Raw genomic sequence first — 21,835 nt, 5'->3', positions numbered from 1 at the left:
AGCCATGTAGCAGTTCCACTCCTCAGTGTGTCTGGGATACATTCTGGTTTAGGGGTGTGCTGAAGCTGTCAGCACTTTGATTGACAGCTTAGCAATCCAATCTGGTACAGGGGTGTGTTAAGCTGACAGTGAGTTGATTGACAGCTCGACTATCCAATCTGAGATTGTGAGGCGTCAGCTGTCTCCATGTGTTCATTATTCCAGTTAATTGCCATGCTTCCTAACTGAGCGGTGTCTCCCATAACTCTGCTAGATGTACATTCAGCTTGTGAGGTTTGTGCTTTGTGCTTTCCTGTGCCTTGAGTTCTGTATGCTTGATCTGTTGCCTGACCTTAGACTTCGTTTTGACCATCCCTCTGTATAACCCCTTCAGCTCTGGTCCGTTATCCTCCTGTACTCTGACCTCGGAACATTGCCTGACTACACTTTTGTCTCTCCCTTCTGTTTATGACTACCCTCCTGGCTTCTGACCTTGGACTCCTTGTCCACTCTGACTTGCGGCTTGGCCGTGAGAAGTGACTAATGTCACAAGCCAGCTATGGAAACCTGTTTAGACTGTGCCCGAAGCCTGGTCTAAGAGGCTTCTGTCACGGTCACACTGACAGATATAATGCATTACAGTGCTTGTGCATTGCAATGCATTATACCAGTTATCAAAGTAATCAAGTTAAAGAGTTTTTCCTGTCTAAATTGACAAGTCTACAGTCAGTGTGTATGACTGCATACTTATGAATCCCCCCAGCGCAACTACTGTACGCTGCGAAGATTTGTCAGTTTCTGAGTTGAGACTGGCGAGTAGGTATACGTTATGCATACACCTGGTCGGAGCCTGTCTAGTTGGAGCGGCATCGCTCTATATAAGTGTTTGACAGACTGTGTCCAGAAGTTTCCATAAAAATATCTGAAATATGTTATTCAGACAGAACTCCTGGTGGGAGATTCCCTATAATGAAGCAAATGGAGACACTATGGATGCCCTATGGCCTATGATCCTTTTGTGTCTGTCTTTTAGGAGTGCATAAAAGCAAGGTCGGCCAGTTTTGTACACCTCTGAAAAGAAGGACTCTGCTGAACAAAAGCCCAATGGAGTCGATAGTAACTGCTGCTTAATTAAAGTGTATGGACTCATCAAAGGTTTCATCTGAATAACGTCATTTGTAGATGTAAACCCCTACACAAGTGATCAGCGCAGAGCACTAAATAAATGTGATCCAAAATGATATGTAAAATTTTCCCAATAACAGCTTCAATTCAATTCACAAAATAGCAAGGTCCACCATTTGTCAAAGGAAATAAAGGGGACTTCCATGTTACTGGTAGTACAAAAACTCGGCAAAAGCATTATAGCTCCTCGCAAAGGAGATCCAGCGAATTTTGCGCTCCCAAACCATATGCCCCCCTACTTTCTAAGCCACACAGTGTACCTAAACCATGTTTAGCATCCACATGTAACGGGGTCTACCAAGCTGGGGTACCTCTTTCAGTACCACCCCGTGTTTCAGGAGGTCCACTTTCTTTTGGCTGGAGTCTGAATGAAGGACGCTGGCTGGAATTCCTTGATTACATGAGAGCATATAAAAGCTGACTGCTTCTCCACGTATTTCCAGTCTCACAACACTTTATTCACAGGACACAAAATATATTACACAGATACAGAGGGCAGGCCAATAGAAAAGCAGCAGGCCAGACATACATTACAATAGCCGCATGGGGCTGGAGCCTGCCGATATTTACTGTGGGAATTACAAAGGTGGGGGGAGGACAGAAGGGGGATATCTTGTCCCCTCTGCCCAGGGGCACAGCATGTGGGCTGATGCATCTCACATGGAACCTATTATTCATACATATAACTGCACAACATATTCTGGGTGCTGAGTGGTTCCGTAACACGTAACACCACATGTTTGGCATTTCTGTAGCAATGATAGCCCTCTTAAATTACAGGTCTCTAGAAGCATGAGCTGGACATAATGTATGGGCATTACAATGTATGGGCACTACAATTTACTGGGCACTATAATGGTAGATTTGCAATTTTTACTTGGCAATATCCACTGGAAAACACCCATGAAGTCAAAATCGTCACTACACCAGTAGAAAAATTCCCAGAGGGGTTTAATTGAAAAAATAGGGTTGCTTGAGAGAAGATCCTGCTCTTCTGGTATTTAAGGACTCTGTATATGGAGTCTGCAAACTATTATTTGTTCTCCCATAGTGAAATTGCGCTCCTTCACTCCTTAGTCTCACCGTCTGGCTAAGCAGTATTATACAGCCACATATGGAGTATTGCCATGTTCAGCATTAATTGTGTGACGAGTTTTGGTGCCAGTTTTACCCATTTCACTGTGTAAAAATGTGACATTTGGGGTTAAAAGTAAATCTTTGTGATAAAAGTTAATAAATATGTTTTCTTCACTTCCCAACAGTGTACTAGTCTTTGACACTTTCATACTGTCAATATAATAATCAATGTAGCCTTAGATGAATTCATTCAGAGGTGTAGTTTGTAAAATGGGGTCACTTGTGGGGAAGTTTTGCTGTTCTGGCACCTCAAGGGCTCTTTCTGTGTGTAATGGCACTACTTATCATCCCTGCGCTCCCTTGCAGTGTCTTGTTCCAGTGCCAGCACCTATGGGATTTGAGGGCAGTGAATATTCATTCCCTTAATTAGCAGGCACACGTGATTGTGGAAGCCGGCTGCTGCGACTACTGTGCTCGCTATTAAAGATAAATGAATAAATATTGCCAGCACAGTGAATAAACATTTCTCTTTAGCAGTGGGCACAGCTTTAGCCGCAGCAGCCGGCTCCTGCCTCCTGTGACCCGCTACTCTGCTGCTGAATCTCCCCCTCTGTCTTCTGGGACCATCACTCAAGCATAAGCCGAGGGGAGCATTTTGAGCACAAAAAAAATTTCTGAATAACTCTGCTTTTACTAGCGTGTATATGGTACGTTTTTTCTCTAATTATCCACCAGTAATTGGGAGCTCTGGCGATTATTAGCTCAAGCCCTTATGTGCAATCTAATTGATATTAAAAATTGTCTTTAAGATGACAGTGGCCTCCTAACCTATTAGGCAGCTGCAGAGGTTGCACCAATGGTATGTCTCTCTCTACCTATGAGTTTTTCCAGAAACATGAAGCGTTCAGACACTTATATTGTTCATGGAAATGTTTATTTTTTTCAGCTACCTCACCTACACAGAATGATGCCTAGTGTTTTCCAAGAGCTGTCTAATGCAGAAAATTATTGTAGGAACCCTGGAGGAGAATATGAACGTCCATGGTGCTTTACAACAGATCCTAATGTTAGATGGGAATATTGCAACATTCCACTGTGCAGGGCAGGTAACGCAAAGCAGTTCACTGTCTTATATGAATAGCATTGTTAAGTGTGATATTAATAATTTTATTCCAGTTCATTATACTGTATTAAATGTGATTGTTTGACACGGCAAAACTTTTATATTTAGAGTAATAATAGAGTCACACTTATAATAGCAAATTGTAGATTGGAGGTCAGAATCCAGAAACAGTTCACAGGGACTTTTCGCTGTTTAAATAAATATCATTTCTTAAACAGAAATAAATATATACATATATGTATATACATATGTGTGTGTGTGTGTATATATATATATATATATATATATATATATATATATATATATATATATATATATAGGCCCATGAAAGGAAATTTCTTCTTGTGGCTCATCTCTCACCTATTAGTTCAAACTAAATAGACTTTAGTGTTACCCAATTGAGTTAAAAAAATCCTGCTGGTTGATTTTTTTCGTGATAAAGGTTATTATTGCTTGTTTAATTATGATATCATTTTAATTTAGACTTGATATACCTTAAGTGGCGGTATTGGTCTGAATTAATATCTATTGTGGTTACCCCCACATGATTTTATCTTTTGATGTATTATGGGTCTGCAAATCCTTTTCATTATATTAAATCAACCTACTTTCTACCAAACAGAAAGCGGTAGTGCAGGGAGAGCATGTGTCCCTGCTCCACAGAAGAGTTTAACTGCATCAGCGCTCTGTGCACGCTGATTCAGTTTATAGTAGCAACTAGGGTTGAGCGACTTTCATTTTTTTAAGATCGAGTAGGGTTTTGGGAAACCCGATTTTGTCCAGAGTCGAGTCGAGTGCAGTCGGCCGATTATCGCTAAAAGTCGGGGATCGACCGAAACACGAAACCCAATGCAAGTCAATGGGGAAGCATAGTCGGCAGTGAGTGGAGGCCAGGAAAACACCTACAGTGCCCATTTTAATGCCAAAAACATCCATTCTTGTTTCTGAAGCTTGCCAATCTTAATTAACTGTATAATAATAGTTGGGCATAGGGAATTGGGGGAAAGTTGTGGTGGGAGTAGGGCTGGCTCAAGTTTTTCGTGGGCCCAGGAAATGCGGACTACGTCACGGCGGTGTTGCAGGGAAAGGTAAGTATTTAAACGTTGCAAGTGCTGTGATCCTGAGCAAGCAGGGGGGGGCCCACTCGTTCGCATTGCCACTGGCACAGGGCCCCTCAAAGTACGGCGGTGTGTTTGCATGGCGGGGGCGCCTCCCACCAGCAGCGACACTTTTGCGTACTCTGAGGGGCCCTGTGCCAGTGACGTCGCCAACGAGTATGCCCCCCCACCTGATGAAGGAACCTGCACTTTCATCTGCACCTTCCTCTTTGTCCCTGTGTAAGGTGGTATAACATGCGGGAAGGGGAACCTTACTTTCAGCAGGGTCAGATTCTGGCTGTGTAGAGTACAAGGGGAATGTAGTGGTCTAGGTCAATGTACCAGCAGACTCATTTAGCAGTGGCTGGGCAATGGGCAGGATGAGGAGGAAACAGATATAGGGCCAAAGAATAAAGTAGGCTACATGCAGTTCAAAATTGGTAACAGGACTAAACAGGCGGCATTGCTTTGTTCAGTGGAGTAGCAAACCCAAGAGCAGCAGACACTGTTTCAAGGGCCTAACCACACTAGTAGGCCAAATGCAGTTTAATATCTGATAGTATAGGGCGAAAGCCAGAATGTGGAAGCTCAGCTTTGTTCAGTTGAGGACAACACCAGGGAGGGGCAGACACCTTTAGTAGGCCGGAAAAGCCTATTGCATTTTTTAAAATGGTAATTTGGAGCAGAAGGTTGAAGCTCAGCTTTATTTAGTTGAGGACAACACCAGGCAGGGGCACACAGACAGACACCTTTAGTAGGCCGGAAAAGCCTATTGCATTTTTTAAAATGGTAATTTGGAGCAGAAGGTTGAAGCTCAGCTTTATTTAGTTGAGGACAACACCAGGGAGGGGCAGAAGCCGTTAGTAGGCCCTAACCACCATTTTTTTTTTTTAAAACCACTTAATGAGAGCCGGAAGGTTGAAGCTCAGCTTTATTTAGTTGAGGACAACACCAGGCAGGGGCACACAGACAGACACCTTTAGTAGGCCGGAAAAGCCTATTGCATTTTTTAAAATGGTAATTTGGAGCAGAAGGTTGAAGCTCAGCTTTATTTAGTTGAGGGCAACACCAGGGAGGGGCAGAAGCCGTTAGTAGGCCCTAACCACCATTTTTTTTTTTTAAAACCACTTAATGAGAGCCGGAAGGTTGAAGCTCAGCTTTATTTAGTTGAGGACAACACCAGGCAGGGGCACACAGACAGACACCTTTAGTAGGCTGGAAAAGCCTATTGCATTTTTTAAAATGGTAATTTGGAGCAGAAGGTTGAAGCTCAGCTTTATTTAGTTGAGGACAACACCAGGGAGGGGCAGAAGCCGTTAGTAGGCCCTAACCACCATTTTTTTTTTTTTAAACCACTTAATGAGAGCCGGAAGGTTGAAGCTCAGCTTTATTTAGTTGAGGACAACACCAGGGAGGGGCAGAAGCCGTTAGTAGGCCCTAACCACCATTTTTTTTTTTTAAAACCACTTAATGAGAGCCGGAAGGTTGAAGCTCAGCTTTATTTAGTTGAGGACAACACCAGGCAGGGGCACACAGACAGACACCTTTAGTAGGCCGGAAAAGCCTATTGCATTTTTTAAAATGGTAATTTGGAGCAGAAGGTTGAAGCTCAGCTTTATTTAGTTGAGGACAACACCAGGGAGGGGCAGAAGCCGTTAGTAGGCCCTAACCACCATTTTTTTTTTTTAAAACCACTTAATGAGAGCCGGAAGGTTGAAGCTCAGCTTTATTTAGTTGAGGACAACACCAGGCAGGGGCACACAGACAGACACCTTTAGTAGGCCGGAAAAGCCTATTGCATTTTTTAAAATGGTAATTTGGAGCAGAAGGTTGAAGCTCAGCTTTATTTAGTTGAGGACAACACCAGGGAGGGGCAGAAGCCGTTAGTAGGCCCTAACCACCATTTTTTTTTTTAAAACCACTTAATGAGAGCCGGAAGGTTGAAGCTCAGCTTTATTTAGTTGAGGACAACACCAGGGAGGGGCAGAAGCCGTTAGTAGGCCCTAACCACCATTTTTTTTTTTTAAAACCACTTAATGAGAGCCGGAAGGTTGAAGCTCAGCTTTATTTAGTTGAGGACAACACCAGGCAGGGGCACACAGACAGACACCTTTAGTAGGCCGGAAAAGCCTATTGCATTTTTTAAAATGGTAATTTGGAGCAGAAGGTTGAAGCTCAGCTTTATTTAGTTGAGGACAACACCAGGGAGGGGCAGAAGCCGTTAGTAGGCCCTAACCACCATTTTTTTTTTTTTAAACCACTTAATGAGAGCCGGAAGGTTGAAGCTCAGCTTTATTTAGTTGAGGACAACACCAGGCAGGGGCACACAGACAGACACCTTTAGTAGGCCGGAAAAGCCTATTGCATTTTTTAAAATGGTAATTTGGAGCAGAAGGTTGAAGCTCAGCTTTATTTAGTTGAGGACAACACCAGGGAGGGGCAGAAGCCGTTAGTAGGCCCTAACCAAAGTTGAAGGCCAAATGCAGTTTAATTTCTGATACTATAGGCCGAAAGCCAGAAGGTGAAAGCTCCGATTTAGACAGTGGAGGACAATTTGAATTAGGGACTGCAGACAGACTTAGTAGGCTGTCCCCTGTGGACCATGCATCCACCACATTAACCCATTGCGCCGTAATGGACACGTAATCTTCCGTGGCCATGCCTACAGGTCCATGCGTCTGTTGTCAGGTGCACCTTTGTACTCACAGATTGCCAGAGTGCATGGACAATGCGGTCTTCTACATGCTGGTGGAGGGTTGGGATGGCTTTTCTCGCAAAAGAAGTGTCGACTGGTTAGCTTGTAGCGTGGTACAGCGTAGTCCATCATGGCCTTATTAATAGTAAATAAAATATATAACTAGGCTCTATGAACTTTTAAATAGGTTCCAGGGGTACACGGGCAGCATTGGTGTGGTCAGTGGAGGAGTATTGCAAGTAGGGGCTGCAGACAGGCTATCAAAGGCCTAAAATAACAAACAGTAGGCAGTCATGGCAGTTTTACATCGGTTACGTGGATACACAGGCAGGCACTCCAGGCAGCATTGTGGTCAGTGGAGGAGTATTGCAAGTAGGGGCCGCAGACAGGCTATCAAAGGCCTAAAATAACAAACAATAGGCTCATTGCCGTTTTACAGCGGTTACATGGATAGACGGGCAGGCAGCTTGGTGGTGAGTGGAGGAGTATTTAAAGTAGGGACCGCAGACAGGCTATCAAAGGCCTAACATAACAAACAATAGGCTCATGGCAGTTTTACAGCGGTTACATGGATACACGGGCAGGCAGCTTGGTGGTCAGTGGAGGAGTATTTAAAGTAGGGACCGCAGACAGGCTTCAAAGGCCTAACATAAGAAAATGGGCTGGCTGTAGGCACTTTATAATTGGTTCCAGGGGTACACGGGCAGCAGTGGTCTGGCCAGTGGAGGACTAGTGGAAGGAGGGACCGCAGACAGGCTTCAAAGGCCTAACATAAAAAAATGGGCTGGCTGTAGGCACTTTATAATTGGTTCCAGGGGTACACGGGCAGCAGTGGTCTGGCCAGTGGAGGACTAGTGGAAGGAGGGACCGCAGACAGGCTTCAAAGGCCTAACATAAAAAAATGGGCTGGCTGTAGGCACTTTATAATTGGTTCCAGGGGTACACGGGCAGCAGTGGTCTGGCCAGTGGAGGACTAGTGGAAGGAGGGACCGCAGACAGGCTTCAAAGGCCTAACATAAAAAAATGGGCTGGCTGTAGGCACTTTATAATTGGTTCCAGGGGTACACGGGCAGCAGTGGTCTGGCCAGTGGAGGACTAGTGGAAGGAGGGACCGCAGACAGGCTTCAAAGGCCTAACATAAAAAAATGGGCTGGCTGTAGGCACTTTATAATTGGTTCCAGGGGTACACGGGCAGCAGTGGTCTGGCCAGTGGAGGACTAGTGGAAGGAGGGACCGCAGACAGGCTTCAAAGGCCTAACATAACAAACAATAGGCTCATGGCAGTTTTACAGCGGTTACATGGATACACGGGCAGGCAGCTTGGTGGTCAGTGGAGGAGTATTTAAAGTAGGGACCGCAGACAGGCTTCAAAGGCCTAACATAAGAAAATGGGCTGGCTGTAGGCACTTTATAATTGGTTCCAGGGGTACACGGGCAGCAGTGGTCTGGCCAGTGGAGGACTAGTGGAAGGAGGGACCGCAGACAGGCTTCAAAGGCCTAACATAAAAAAATGGGCTGGCTGTAGGCACTTTATAATTGGTTCCAGGGGTACACGGGCAGCAGTGGTCTGGCCAGTGGAGGACTAGTGGAAGGAGGGACCGCAGACAGGCTTCAAAGGCCTAACATAAAAAAATGGGCTGGCTGTAGGCACTTTATAATTGGTTCCAGGGGTACACGGGCAGCAGTGGTCTGGCCAGTGGAGGACTAGTGGAAGGAGGGACCGCAGACAGGCTTCAAAGGCCTAACATAAAAAAATGGGCTGGCTGTAGGCACTTTATAATTGGTTCCAGGTGTACACGGGCAGCAGTGGTCTGGCCAGTGGAGGACTAGTGGAAGGAGGGACCGCAGACAGGCTTCAAAGGCCTAACATAAAAAAATGGGCTGGCTGTAGGCACTTTATAATTGGTTCCAGGGGTACACGGGCAGCAGTGGTCTGGCCAGTGGAGGACTAGTGGAAGGAGGGACCGCAGACAGGCTTCAAAGGCCTAACATAAAAAAATGGGCTGGCTGTAGGCACCTTATAATTGGTTCCAGGGGTACACGGGCAGCAGTGGTCTGGCCAGTGGAGGACTAGTGGAAGGAGGGACCGCAGACAGGCTTCAAAGGCCTAACATAAAAAAATGGGCTGGCTGTAGGCACTTTATAATTGGTTCCAGGGGTACACGGGCAGCAGTGGTCTGGCCAGTGGAGGACTAGTGGAAGGAGGGACCGCAGACAGGCTTCAAAGGCCTAACATAAAAAAATGGGCTGGCTGTAGGCACTTTATAATTGGTTCCAGGGGTACACGGGCAGCAGTGGTCTGGCCAGTGGAGGACTAGTGGAAGGAGGGACCGCAGACAGGCTTCAAAGGCCTAACATAACAAACAATAGGCTCATGGCAGTTTTACAGCGGTTACATGGATACACGGGCAGGCAGCTTGGTGGTCAGTGGAGGAGTATTTAAAGTAGGGACCGCAGACAGGCTTCAAAGGCCTAACATAAGAAAATGGGCTGGCTGTAGGCACTTTATAATTGGTTCCAGGGGTACACGGGCAGCAGTGGTCTGGCCAGTGGAGGACTAGTGGAAGGAGGGACCGCAGACAGGCTTCAAAGGCCTAACATAAAAAAATGGGCTGGCTGTAGGCACTTTATAATTGGTTCCAGGGGTACACGGGCAGCAGTGGTCTGGCCAGTGGAGGACTAGTGGAAGGAGGGACCGCAGACAGGCTTCAAAGGCCTAACATAAAAAAATGGGCTGGCTGTAGGCACTTTATAATTGGTTCCAGGGGTACACGGGCAGCAGTGGTCTGGCCAGTGGAGGACTAGTGGAAGGAGGGACCGCAGACAGGCTTCAAAGGCCTAACATAAAAAAATGGGCTGGCTGTAGGCACTTTATAATTGGTTCCAGGTGTACACGGGCAGCAGTGGTCTGGCCAGTGGAGGACTAGTGGAAGGAGGGACCGCAGACAGGCTTCAAAGGCCTAACATAAAAAAATGGGCTGGCTGTAGGCACTTTATAATTGGTTCCAGGGGTACACGGGCAGCAGTGGTCTGGCCAGTGGAGGACTAGTGGAAGGAGGGACCGCAGACAGGCTTCAAAGGCCTAACATAAAAAAATGGGCTGGCTGTAGGCACTTTATAATTGGTTCCAGGGGTACACGGGCAGCAGTGGTCTGGCCAGTGGAGGACTAGTGGAAGGAGGGACCGCAGACAGGCTTCAAAGGCCTAACATAACAAAATGGGCTGGCTGTAGGCACTTTATAATTGGTTCCAGGGGTACACGGGCAGCAGTGGTCTGGCCAGTGGAGGACTAGTGGAAGGAGGGACCGCAGACAGGCTTCAAAGGCCTAACATAAAAAAATGGGCTGGCTGTAGGCACTTTATAATTGGTTCCAGGGGTACACGGGCAGCAGTGGTCTGGCCAGTGGAGGACTAGTGGAAGGAGGGACCGCAGACAGGCTTCAAAGGCCTAACATAAAAAAATGGGCTGGCTGTAGGCACTTTATAATTGGTTCCAGGGGTACACGGGCAGCAGTGGTCTGGCCAGTGGAGGACTAGTGGAAGGAGGGACCGCAGACAGGCTTCAAAGGCCTAACATAAAAAATGGGCTGGCTGTAGGCACTTTATAATTGGTTCCAGGGGTACACGGGCAGCAGTGGTCTGGTCAGTGGAGGACTAGTGGAAGGAGGGACCGCAGACAGGCTTCAAAGGCCTAACATAAAAAAATGGGCTGGCTGTAGGCACTTTATAATTGGTTCCAGGGGTACACGGGCAGCAGTGGTCTGGTCAGTGGAGGACTAGTGGAAGGAGGGACCGCAGACAGGCTTCAAAGGCCTAACATAAAAAAATGGGCTGGCTGTAGGCACTTTATAATTGGTTCCAGGAGTACACGGGCAGCAGTGGTCTGGTCAGTGGAGGACTAGTGGAAGGAGGGACCGCAGACAGGCTTCAAAGGCCTAAAATAACAAACAATAGGCTCATGGCAGTTTTACAGCGGTTACATGGATACACGGGCAGCTTGGTGGTGAGTGGAGGAGTAGTGCAAGGAGTGTCTGTCCCAGTACTCCCAAAATATAAATAGATGTTAATGTCTCGCAAAACAACCAAAACAAAAAAAAAGGTGGCATACTTAGGTACAGGGGTGGGCTCATCTGCTGAGTTTCTGACATAGTAATTTGGCAGTAACTATTTAATGGTGCCAATATAGGACACAGACACAGACTACTTTAAGTTGCATCATAGATGTCTACAAATTTGTATTGTCAGTGCCAGACATTGAATGATGTCAGCGAATAGACTAAAGATTGGTGGAGCTGTGCGACATAATTTTGCATGTGGTAGAGCACATTTTGAGCTGGGGTACGGGGGGAACTCTCTAGAGGCCGGCGGGACCGCCCCAGGGCCCCTCATGTTACAACGGTGTGTCTGACGTTGGGTGCGCACCACCACCGCCAGAGACACTACATTGTACTATGAGGGACCCAGTAGCAATGCCGTCAACCAAAAGCGAGCACACCCACCTCTTCAGACAAACAGCAGTCTCACGGGTGCTTGCGCCAAGTCGCGATACCACGGCCCCGTGTGGGGAGTTTGGCCATTTAGGGAGGTGTAAACATGTCGTATGCTGTACAATCAGCTGCAGCAAATTAGACATTAGAAAAGTAATTCACAGGCAAGAGCCTTTCATAGGAAAGCTAGGTGTCGGCCGGGCAAGGTGGGGCAAAAGATTTCGAAATCCAGTTGTGGTTCATTTTAATGAATGTTAGATCGTCAACATTTTGGGTAGCCAGACGAGTCCTTTTTTCGGTTAATATTGAACCTGCAGCACTGAATACTCTTTCTGATAGGACACTTGCTGCCGGGCAAGCAAGCTCCTGCAATGCATATTCTGCCAATTCTGGCCAGGTGTCTAATTTGGAGGCCCAGTAATCAAGTGGGAATGACGGTTGAGGGAGAACATCGATAAGGGATGAAAAATAGTTAGTAACCATACTGGACAAATGTTGTCTCCTGTCACTTTCAATTGATGCAGCAGTACCTGTCCTGTCTGCGGTCATAGCAAAATCACTCCACAACCTGGTCAGAAAACCCCTCTGTCCAACGCCACTTCTGATGTGTGCACCCCTAACACTCCTAGTCTGCTGCCCCCTGGAGCTCGTGTGAGAACGATCACGTGCGCTGTGTGCTGGGAATGCCTGAAGCAAACGGTCAACAAGAGTTGATTGTTTGGTTGCTAATATTAGTTCCAAGTTCTCATGTGGCATAATATTTTGCAATTTGCCTTTATAGCGTGGATCAAGGAGGCAGGCCAACCAGTAATCGTCATCGTTCATCATTTTCGTAATGCGTGTGTCCCTTTTTAGGATACGTAAGGCATAATCCGCCATGTGGGCCAAAGTTCCAGTTGTCAAATCTCCGGTTGTGATTGGTTGAGGGGCAGTTGCAGGCAAATCTACGTCACTTGTGTCCCTCAAAAAACCAGAACCCGGCCGTGACACGCAACCAATTTCCTGTGCCCCCGGGAAAGGTTCGGCATTAAAAATATACTCATCCCCATCATCCTCCTCGTCCTCCACCTCCTCTTCGCCCGCTACCTCGTCCTGTACACTGCCCTGACCAGACAATGGCTGACTGTCATCAAGGCTTTCCTCTTCCTCTGGTGCAGACGCCTGCTCCTTTATGTGCGTCAAACTTTGCATCAGCAGACGCATTAGGGGGATGCTCATGCTTATTACGGCGTTGTCTGCACTAACCAGCCGTGTGCATTCCTCAAAACACTGAAGGACTTGACACATGTCTTGTATCTTAGACCACTGCACACCTGACAACTCCATGTCTGCCATCCTACTGCCTGCCCGTGTATCCTCCCACAAATAAATAACAGCACGCCTCTGTTCGCACAGTCTCTGAAGCATGTGCAGTGTTGAGTTCCACCTTGTTGCAACGTCTATGATTAGGCGATGCTGGGGAAGGTTCAAAGACCGCTGATAGGTCTGCATACGGCTGGCGTGTACAGGCGAACGTCGGATATGTGAGCAAAGTGCACGCACTTTGAGGAGCAGGTCGGAGAACCCAGGATAAGTTTTCAATAAGCACTGCACCACCAGGTTTAAGGTGTGAGCCAGGCAAGGAATGTGTTTCAGTTGGGAAAGGGAGATGGCAGCCATGAAATTCCTTCCGTTATCACTCACTACCTTGCCTGCCTCAAGATCTACTGTGCCCAGCCATGACTGCGTTTCTTGTTGCAAGAACTCGGACAGAACTTCCGCGGTGTGTCTGTTGTCGCCCAAGCACTTCATAGCCAATACAGCCTGCTGACGCTTGGCAGTAGCTGGCCCATAATGGGACAACTGGTGTGCAACAGTGTCATCTGCCGATGGAGTGGTTGGCAGACTGCGTTCTGTGGAAGAGCTGTAGCTTCTGCAGGAGGACGAGGAGGAGGAGGGGGTGCGAACGCCTACAGCCAACTGTTTCCTAGACCATGGGCTAGGCACAACTGTCCCTAAATTGATGTCGCCTGTGGACCCTGCATCCACCACATTCACCCAGTGTGCCGTGATGGACACATAACGTCCCTGGCCATGCCTACTGGTCCATGCATCTGTAGTCAGGTGCACCTTTGTACTCACAGATTGCCTGAGTGCATGGACGATGCGCTGTTTAACATGCTGGTGCAGGGCTGGGATGGCTTTTCTGGAAAAAAAGTGTCGACTGGGTAGCTCGTATCGTGGTTCAGCGTACTCCATCAGGGCTTTGAAAGCTTCGCTTTCAACTAACCGGTAGGGCATCATCTCTAACGAGATTAGTCTAGCTATGTGGGCGTTAAAACACTGTGTACGCGGATGCGAGGATAAGTACTTCCTTTTTCTAACCAGAGTCTCATGTAGGGTGAGCTGGACTGGAGAGCTGGAGATCGTGGAACTTTCGGGTGTGCCGGTGTACATGGCAGACTGAGAGACGGTTGGAGACGGTATTGTTTCCGCCGGTGCCCTAGATGCAATATTTCCTCCTACAAAACTGGTGATTCCCTGACCCTGACTGCTTTTGGCTGGCAAAGAAACCTGCACAGATACTGCCGGTGGTGCGGAAAATGGTGGCCTTACAGTGACGGAAGGGATGTTGCGTTGCTGACTAGCTTCATTGGCCGAGGGTGCTACAACCTTGAGGGACGTTTGGTAGTTAGTCCAGGCTTGAAAATGCATGGTGGTTAAGTGTCTATGCATGCAACTAGTATTTAGACTTTTCAGATTCTGACCTCTGCTTAAGCTAGTTGAACATTTTTGACAGATGACTTTGCGCTGATCAGTTGGATGTTGTTTAAAAAAATGCCAGACTGCACTCTTCCTAGACTCGGATCCCTTTTCAGGGATTGCAGACTGAGCTTTAACCGGATGGCAACGCTGTGCTCCAACAGGTTTTGGCTTTGACACGCGTTTTGGGCCAGATACGGGCCCGGCAGATGGAACCTGTTGCGATGTTGATGCCTGCTGCGGCCCCTCCTCCACCTCCGCTTCTGAACTACTGCCGCCTGCACCCTGTTCCCCCAATGGCTGCCAATCGGGGTCAATAACTGGGTCATCTATTACCTCCTCTTCGAGCTCGTGTGCAACTTCGTCTGTGTCACTGTGTCGGTCGGTGGTATAGCGTTCGTGGCGGGGCAACATAGTCTCATCAGGGTCTGATTGTGGATCTGTACCCTGAGAGGGCAATGTGGTGGTCTGAGTCAAAGGAGCAGCATAGTACTCTGGCTGTGGCTGTGCATCAGTGCACTCCATGTCAGAATATACTTGTAATGGGCATGGCCTGTTAAATGTTTCACTTTCTAAGCCAGGGACGGTATGTGTAAAGAGCTCCATGGAGTGACCCGTTGTGTCGCCTGCTGCATCCTTCTCTCTTGTTGTAGTTTTTGCTGAGGAGGACAAGGAAGCGACTTGTCCCTGACCGTGAACATCCACAAGCGACGCGCTGCTTTTACATTTACCAGTTTCGGAAGAGGAGGCAAAAGAGCTAGAGGCTGAGTCTGCAATGTAAGCCAAAACTTGCTGTTGCTGCTCCGCCTTTAAAAGCGGTTTTCCTACTCCCAGAAAAGAGAGCGTTCGAGGCCTTGTGTAGCCTGACGACGAAACTGGCTCCACAGCTCCAGACTTAGGTGGAATATTTTTATCCCCACGACCACCTGATGCTCCACTACCACTACCATCATTACCAGCTGACAATGAACGCCCACGACGACCTCTTGCACCAGACTTCCTCATTGTTTTAAAATCTTAACCAAAGTAACTTTATTTGTTGCTGTCAAACAACTTACACGGTGAGCTATAACTTCAGTATGATTTCAATATCCCTTAACAGGTTGGTGAGACCACAAGGAAAATCAGGCACAATGTTACACACTCTGTTTTCTGTGGCACAAAATCACAGAGATGACACACACGCAGGACTGTCACTCAAGCACTAATGTCAATATTAATCTCCCACCTAATTTATTTATTTTTTTTTCTCAGGGAGACTTTAGAAACCAAATATTATTAAAAAAAAAAAAAAAAAAAAAGGCTTTCTATGGCCCACAATTAGAGAGAGAGGTGGCACACCCAGGAGTCAAGACTGGCGCACAAGCTGAAAGGGCAATATTACTCTCCCACTGTTTTTTTAAGTTTTTTTTTTATTTCAGGGAGACTTTAGAAACCAAATAATATAAAAAAAAAATAAAATAAAAATAGGCTTTCTATAGCCCACTGAATGAGAGAGAGAGGTGGCACACCCAGGAGTCAAGACTGGCACACAAGCTGAAAGGGCAATATTACTCTCCCACTGTTTTTTTATGTAGTTTTTGTTTTTTAAGGGAGACTTTAGAAACCCAATAATATTTAAAAAAATAAATAAATAGGCTTTCTATGGCCCACTGAATGAGAGGGAGAGAGGTGGCACACCCAGGAGTCAAGCCTGGCACACAAGCTGAAAGGGCAATATTACTCTCCCACTGTTTTTTTATGTATTTTTTGTTTTTTAAGGGAGACTTTAGAAACCCAATAATATTTTAAAAAAAATAAATAAATAGGCTTTCTATGGCCCACTGAATGAGAGGGAGAGAGGTGGCACACCCAGGAGTCAAGACTGGCACACAAGCTGAAAGGGCAATATTACTCTCCCACTGTTTTTTTATGTATTTTTTGTTTTTTAAGGGAGACTTTAGAAACCCAATAATATTTAAAAAAAAAAAAATAGGCTTTCTATGGCCCACTGAATGAGAGGGAGAGAGGTGGCACACCCAGGAGTCAAGCCTGGCACACAAGCTGAAAGGGCAATATTACTCTCCCACTGTTTTTTTATGTATTTTTTGTTTTTTAAGGGAGTCTTTAGAAACCCAATAATATTTAAAAAAAAAATAAATAGGCTTTCTATGGCCCACTGAATGAGAGGGAGAGAGGTGGCACACCCAGGAGTCAAGACTGGCACACAAGCTGAAAGGGCAATATTACTCTCCCACTGTTTTTTTATGTTTTTTTTTTTTTTTCAGGGAGACTTTAGAAACCAAATAATATTAAAAAAACCAAAAAAAAATAGCCTTTCTATGGCCCACTGAATGAGAGAGAGAGGTGGCACACCCAGGAGTCAAGACTGGCACACAAGCTGAAAGGGCAATATTACTCTCCCACTGTTTTTTTATGTATTTTTTGTTTTTTAAGGGAGACTTTAGAAACCCAATAATATTTAAAAAAAAAAATAAATAGGCTTTCTATGGCCCACTGAATGAGAGGGAGAGAGGTGGCACACCCAGGAGTCAAGACTGGCACACAAGCTGAAAGGGCAATATTACTCTCCCACTGTTTTTTTTATGTATTTTTTGTTTTTTAAGGGAGACTTTAGAAACCCAATAATATTTTTAAAAAAAAATAAATAGGCTTTCTATGGCCCACTGAATGAGAGGGAGAGAGGTGGCACACCCAGGAGTCAAGCCTGGCACACAAGCTGAAAGGGCAATATTACTCTCCCACTGTTTTTTTATGTATTTTTTGTTTTTTAAGGGAGACTTTAGAAACCCAATAATATTTAAAAAAAAAAATAAATAGGCTTTCTATGGCCCACTGAATGAGAGGGAGAGAGGTGGCACACCCAGGAGTCAAGACTGGCACACAAGCTGAAAGGGCAATATTACTCTCCCACTGTTTTTTTAGGTTTTTTTTTTTTTTTTCAGGGAGACTTTAGAAACCAAATAATATTAAAAAAACAAAAAAAAAAAATAGCCTTTCTATGGCCCACTGAATGAGAGAGAGAGGTGGCACACCCAGGAGTCAAGCCTGGCACACAAGCTGAAAGGGCAATATTACTCTCCCACTGTTTTTTTATGTATTGTTTGTTTTTTAAGGGAGACTTTAGAAACCCAATAATATTTAAAAAAAAAAATAAATAGGCTTTCTATGGCCCACTGAATGAGAGGGAGAGAGGTGGCACACCCAGGAGTCAAGACTGGCACACAAGCTGAAAGGGCAATATTACTCTCCCACTGTTTTTTTAGGTTTTTTTTTTTTTTTCAGGGAGACTTTAGAAACCAAATAATATTAAAAAAAAAAAAAAAAAAAAAATAGGCTTTCTATAGCCCACTGAATGAGAGATAGCACACACAGCAGTGGCACACAAGCCCTGACTGAGGCCAATATTTTTCTCCCACTGATTGATGTAGTGTTTTTGTGTTGAGGTAGAATTTAGAACACAAATCACGGAAAAAATAAATAGGCTTTCTATGGCCCACTCAGTGAGAGATGGCACACACAGGGATGGCACTGTAGCAGAAATGCAAATCTTAATCTCCCACAAAAAAAAAAAAAAAAAAAAAACAGGGACTGTCCTACAATTACTATCTCCCTGCAGTAATCTAAGCCAGGTATGGCAGGCAGCAATAGGAGTGGACTGATGCACAAATTAAATAAAAAGTGTGGACAAACAAAAAAGATAGCTGTGCAGAAAGGAAGGAACAAGAGGATATGTGCTTTGAAAAAAGCAGTTGGTTTCCACAGTGGCGTACACACAGCAATACAGCTATCACGGAGCCTTCTAGGGCAGCCCAATGAGCTACAGCGCTGAGGGGAAAAAAAAAAAAATATAGCTTCCACAGTCCCTGCACACCGAAGGTTGTGTTGGACAGTGGAAATCGCTGCAGCACAAGCGGTTTGGTGGTTAGTGGACCCTGCCTAACGCTCTCCCTGCTTCTGACGAAGCGGCAGCAACCTGTCCCTAAACTCAGATCAGCAGCAGTAAGATGGCGGTCGGCGGGAACGCCCCTTTATAGCCCCTGTGACGCCGCAGACAGCAAGCCAATCACTGCAATGCCCTTCTCTAAGATGGTGGGGACCAGGATCTATGTCATCACGCTGCCCACACTCTGCGTTCACCTTCATTGGCTGAGAAATGGCGCTTTTCGCGTCATTGAAACGCGACTTTGGCGCGAAAGTCGCGTACCGCATGGCCGACAAGCACAGGGGTCGGATCGGGTTTCATGAGACGCCGACTTAGCCAAAAGTCGGCGACTTTTGAAAATGATCGACCCGTTTCGCTCAACCCTAGTAGCAACCGCTCTAAGGTGACTCCGCTGAGTCAGGGGCCCAGGGCAACCACATCCTCTGCTCCCCTGTATCTATGCTACTGATATTGTAGTATTGCAGTATCTAGAACAAGCAATACTTACACAAAAAAAGACAATGCAAATAAAAAGTTTTTAAAAGTAAAAAAAAGTAGAATCAACCCACTTTTCCCTCTTTAAAACTAAAAAATAAACCTTTTTGCCATCTTCACGTCTGTATAAGTCAATCAATCAAAATTTTTAATTATTTAATTCAACCGTAAGGCAGCAAAAACTGTACTGCCGTAGTTCTCGTTTTTGTCAGAACACATTTTCCACAAAATAAAATAAAATAAAAACTAATTACGTTTAGCTTAATAATTTAATAATTATAATCAAAATATTTTATATACCCCAAAATTGAATGAGTAAAAACATTAGCTCACATGCAAAAAATATCCTCATACTGCTCAATAGAAAACTGTTATAAATCTTAGAAAATGGCTATATAAACAAACACATTTTTGTACATTTCTGATTTTTTTACCACTAAATAAAAAAATAAAACTATTCAAGTTTAGGATTAAATTATTATACTGACCTGAAGAATTATGTTTCTGTGTCATTTTTACCACACAACGAATGCCATAAAAGCAAACCTAAAATCCAAAGAATGAATTGCGGTTTTTTTTGCTATTTCTCCAAACTTAAATAGTACATTTTATGGTAAAATTAATGATGTCTCTGAAAACTACAGCTCATCCCATCTTAAAAAAACTCTCATGTGACTACAGGGATAGATAAATAAAAGTTATGACTCCTAGACGAGTAAGTGGAAGGGACACGCAGAAAAAATAATTGTCCACGGCAAGAGGGGAATAGATACCACTACTTTACAAAAATAACTCTTTGTTTTCTTTAAAGGCACACCAAACTTACCAACAACAATAAAAACAGCTAATGAGCAACCTGTTATGCCATCAACGTCATCATCGTTTTCGCCAACACACTCCATGACGGTCATCATATCCACTATCTGCGGTTTTGCAGGCTTAACGCTACTGATAATTATGGCCCTTATTTGCTGCCGAAGACAGAAGAAAGTGAAAAATGTGAACAGGTTAGTATTCTAATTGTCCCATAACTGTGGAAAAACAGACTTTGACCGCATATCCAAATGTTATATAATGATCTACTGAGGCTAAGCAAAATTTACAAAACTCAAAACCAAGTTCCTAATGTTTTGATCCAGAGCTGTGGAGGGTTTTGATTGACATCACAAGTGCTGTGGGGCATCGGGGTCTCACTCTGCTGGTGCATAATCGCTACGCCAAAATGGTTAGGGATCTACTAATGTTTTCCATAACATGGCAGTGGGCTCATACATTCTGATCAAAATGTTCAAGAAGAACTTCACGTTCAGCTTTGAAAATTTTTCTTAGTCGCATTCAACCAATGTACAATATTTGGGTTTGCCATCTGTGTCTTTTTCTATGGTTATTGTATTCTGTTTGTCCAACTCTGCCTGTTTCTAAGATTCATTTTACAGCTGGGAACAGTCAGGTAATAAATGGGCAATGGACAATGTTGACTGGGGGAATAATATTCTTCTGTGAATGCTTGTCAGTTTTCCATATTTTTAGAAGTCTAATATTGTAGCAAACTTTGCACAGCAATATTCTGAAGAAAAAAACATTGTCATGGAAAGATGTTTGACTTTTGTAGTGGCCTAAGACACATACTGTAACTATACAGTGGGTACGGAAAGTATTCAGACCCCTTTAAATTTTTCACTCTTTGTTTCATTGCAGCCATTTGGTAAATTCAAAAAAGTTCATTTTTTTCTCATTAATGTACACTCTGCACCCCATCTTGACTGAAAAAACAGAAATTTAGTAATTTTGGCAAATTCTAAAAAAAACTGAAATATCACATGTATTTATCATATGTTTAGTTTCACTGTTGGGATTGTATTGGGCAGGTGATGAGCAGTGCCTGGTTTTCTCCACACATACCACTTAGAATTATCACCAAAAAGGTCTATCTTTGTCTCATCTGATCAGAGAATCTTATTTCTCATAGTCTGGGAGTCCTTCATGTACTTTTTAGCAAACTCTATGCGGGCTTTTATATGTCTTGCACTGAGGAGAGGCTTCTGTCGGGCAACTCTGCCATAAAGGCCCGACTGGTGAAGGGCTGCAGTGATAGTTAGGTTTGTGAAACTTTCTCCCATCTTCCTGCTGCATCTCTGGAGCTCAGCCACAGTGATCTTGGGGTTCTTCTTTACCTCTCTCACCAAGGCTCTTCTCCACGATTGCTCAGTATGGCTGGATGGCCAGGTCTAGGAAGACTTCTGGTGATCCCAAACTACTTCCATTTAAGGATTGTGGAGGCCACTGTGCTCTTAGGAGCCCTGAGTACTGCATAAATTCTGTTGTAACCTTGGCAAGATCTGTTCCGTGCCACAATCCTGTCTCTGAGCTCCTTGGCCAATTCCTTTGACCTCATGATTCTCATTTGGTCTGACATACACTGTGAGCTGTGATGTCTTATATAGACAGGTGTGTGCCTTTCCAAATCAAGTCCTGTCAGTTTAATTAAACACAGCTGGACTCAAATTAAGGAGTAGAACCATCTCAAGGAGGATCACAAGGAAATGGACACTATGTGACTTAAATGTGAGTGTCTGAGCAAAGGGTCTGAATACTTATGACCATGTGATATTTCAGTTTTTCTTTTTCATTAAATTTGCAAAAATTACAACATTTCAGTTTTTTCAGTCAAGATGGGGTGCAGAGTGTACATTAATGTGTAAAAAAATGAACTTTTTTGAATTTACCAAATGGCTGCAATGGAGCAAAGAGTGAAAAATGTAATGGGGTCTGAATACTTTTCGTACCCACTGTATATATAAAACTATATTAAAATCTGCAGACATAGTGTTTTGAAATGGGATTTTTTTTTTCAAATCACTCTTTCAAATACATAATTTATTTTGGAAATTTCATTACATTTATGACGTTAAAGGAGTTTTTGTTTATAAGAAAGCTGTATCCCCAGGCACAGTATGGTGTATGAAATTAAAAAATGCTCCTTATTCATCCTCCCCGGGTCCAGCACTGCATATCTGTTACTGTCCTGTT

The 21,835-nt window shown here is 44.7% G+C and overlaps 1 protein-coding gene across 1 annotated transcript in view; it reads left to right on the top strand.

Moving 5' to 3' along the window:
- MUSK (muscle associated receptor tyrosine kinase) overlaps positions 1–21,835 on the top strand; it is a 252,498-nt gene that overhangs the window by 204,926 nt on the left and 25,737 nt on the right. Inside the window, exons 13-14 of the mRNA XM_077281030.1 lie at positions 3,188–3,347; positions 19,617–19,812. Of these exons, the coding sequence (XP_077137145.1) occupies positions 3,188–3,347; positions 19,617–19,812 (356 nt within the window). The remainder of the gene's footprint in view (positions 1–3,187; positions 3,348–19,616; positions 19,813–21,835) is intronic.

This window comes from Ranitomeya variabilis, chromosome 1 (assembly GCF_051348905.1).
Source record: "Ranitomeya variabilis isolate aRanVar5 chromosome 1, aRanVar5.hap1, whole genome shotgun sequence".
NCBI classification, from domain to species: Eukaryota; Metazoa; Chordata; class Amphibia; order Anura; family Dendrobatidae; genus Ranitomeya; species Ranitomeya variabilis.
The sequence above is the reverse complement of the archived record's forward strand: the minus strand, read 5'-3'. Positions and strand labels throughout refer to the sequence as shown.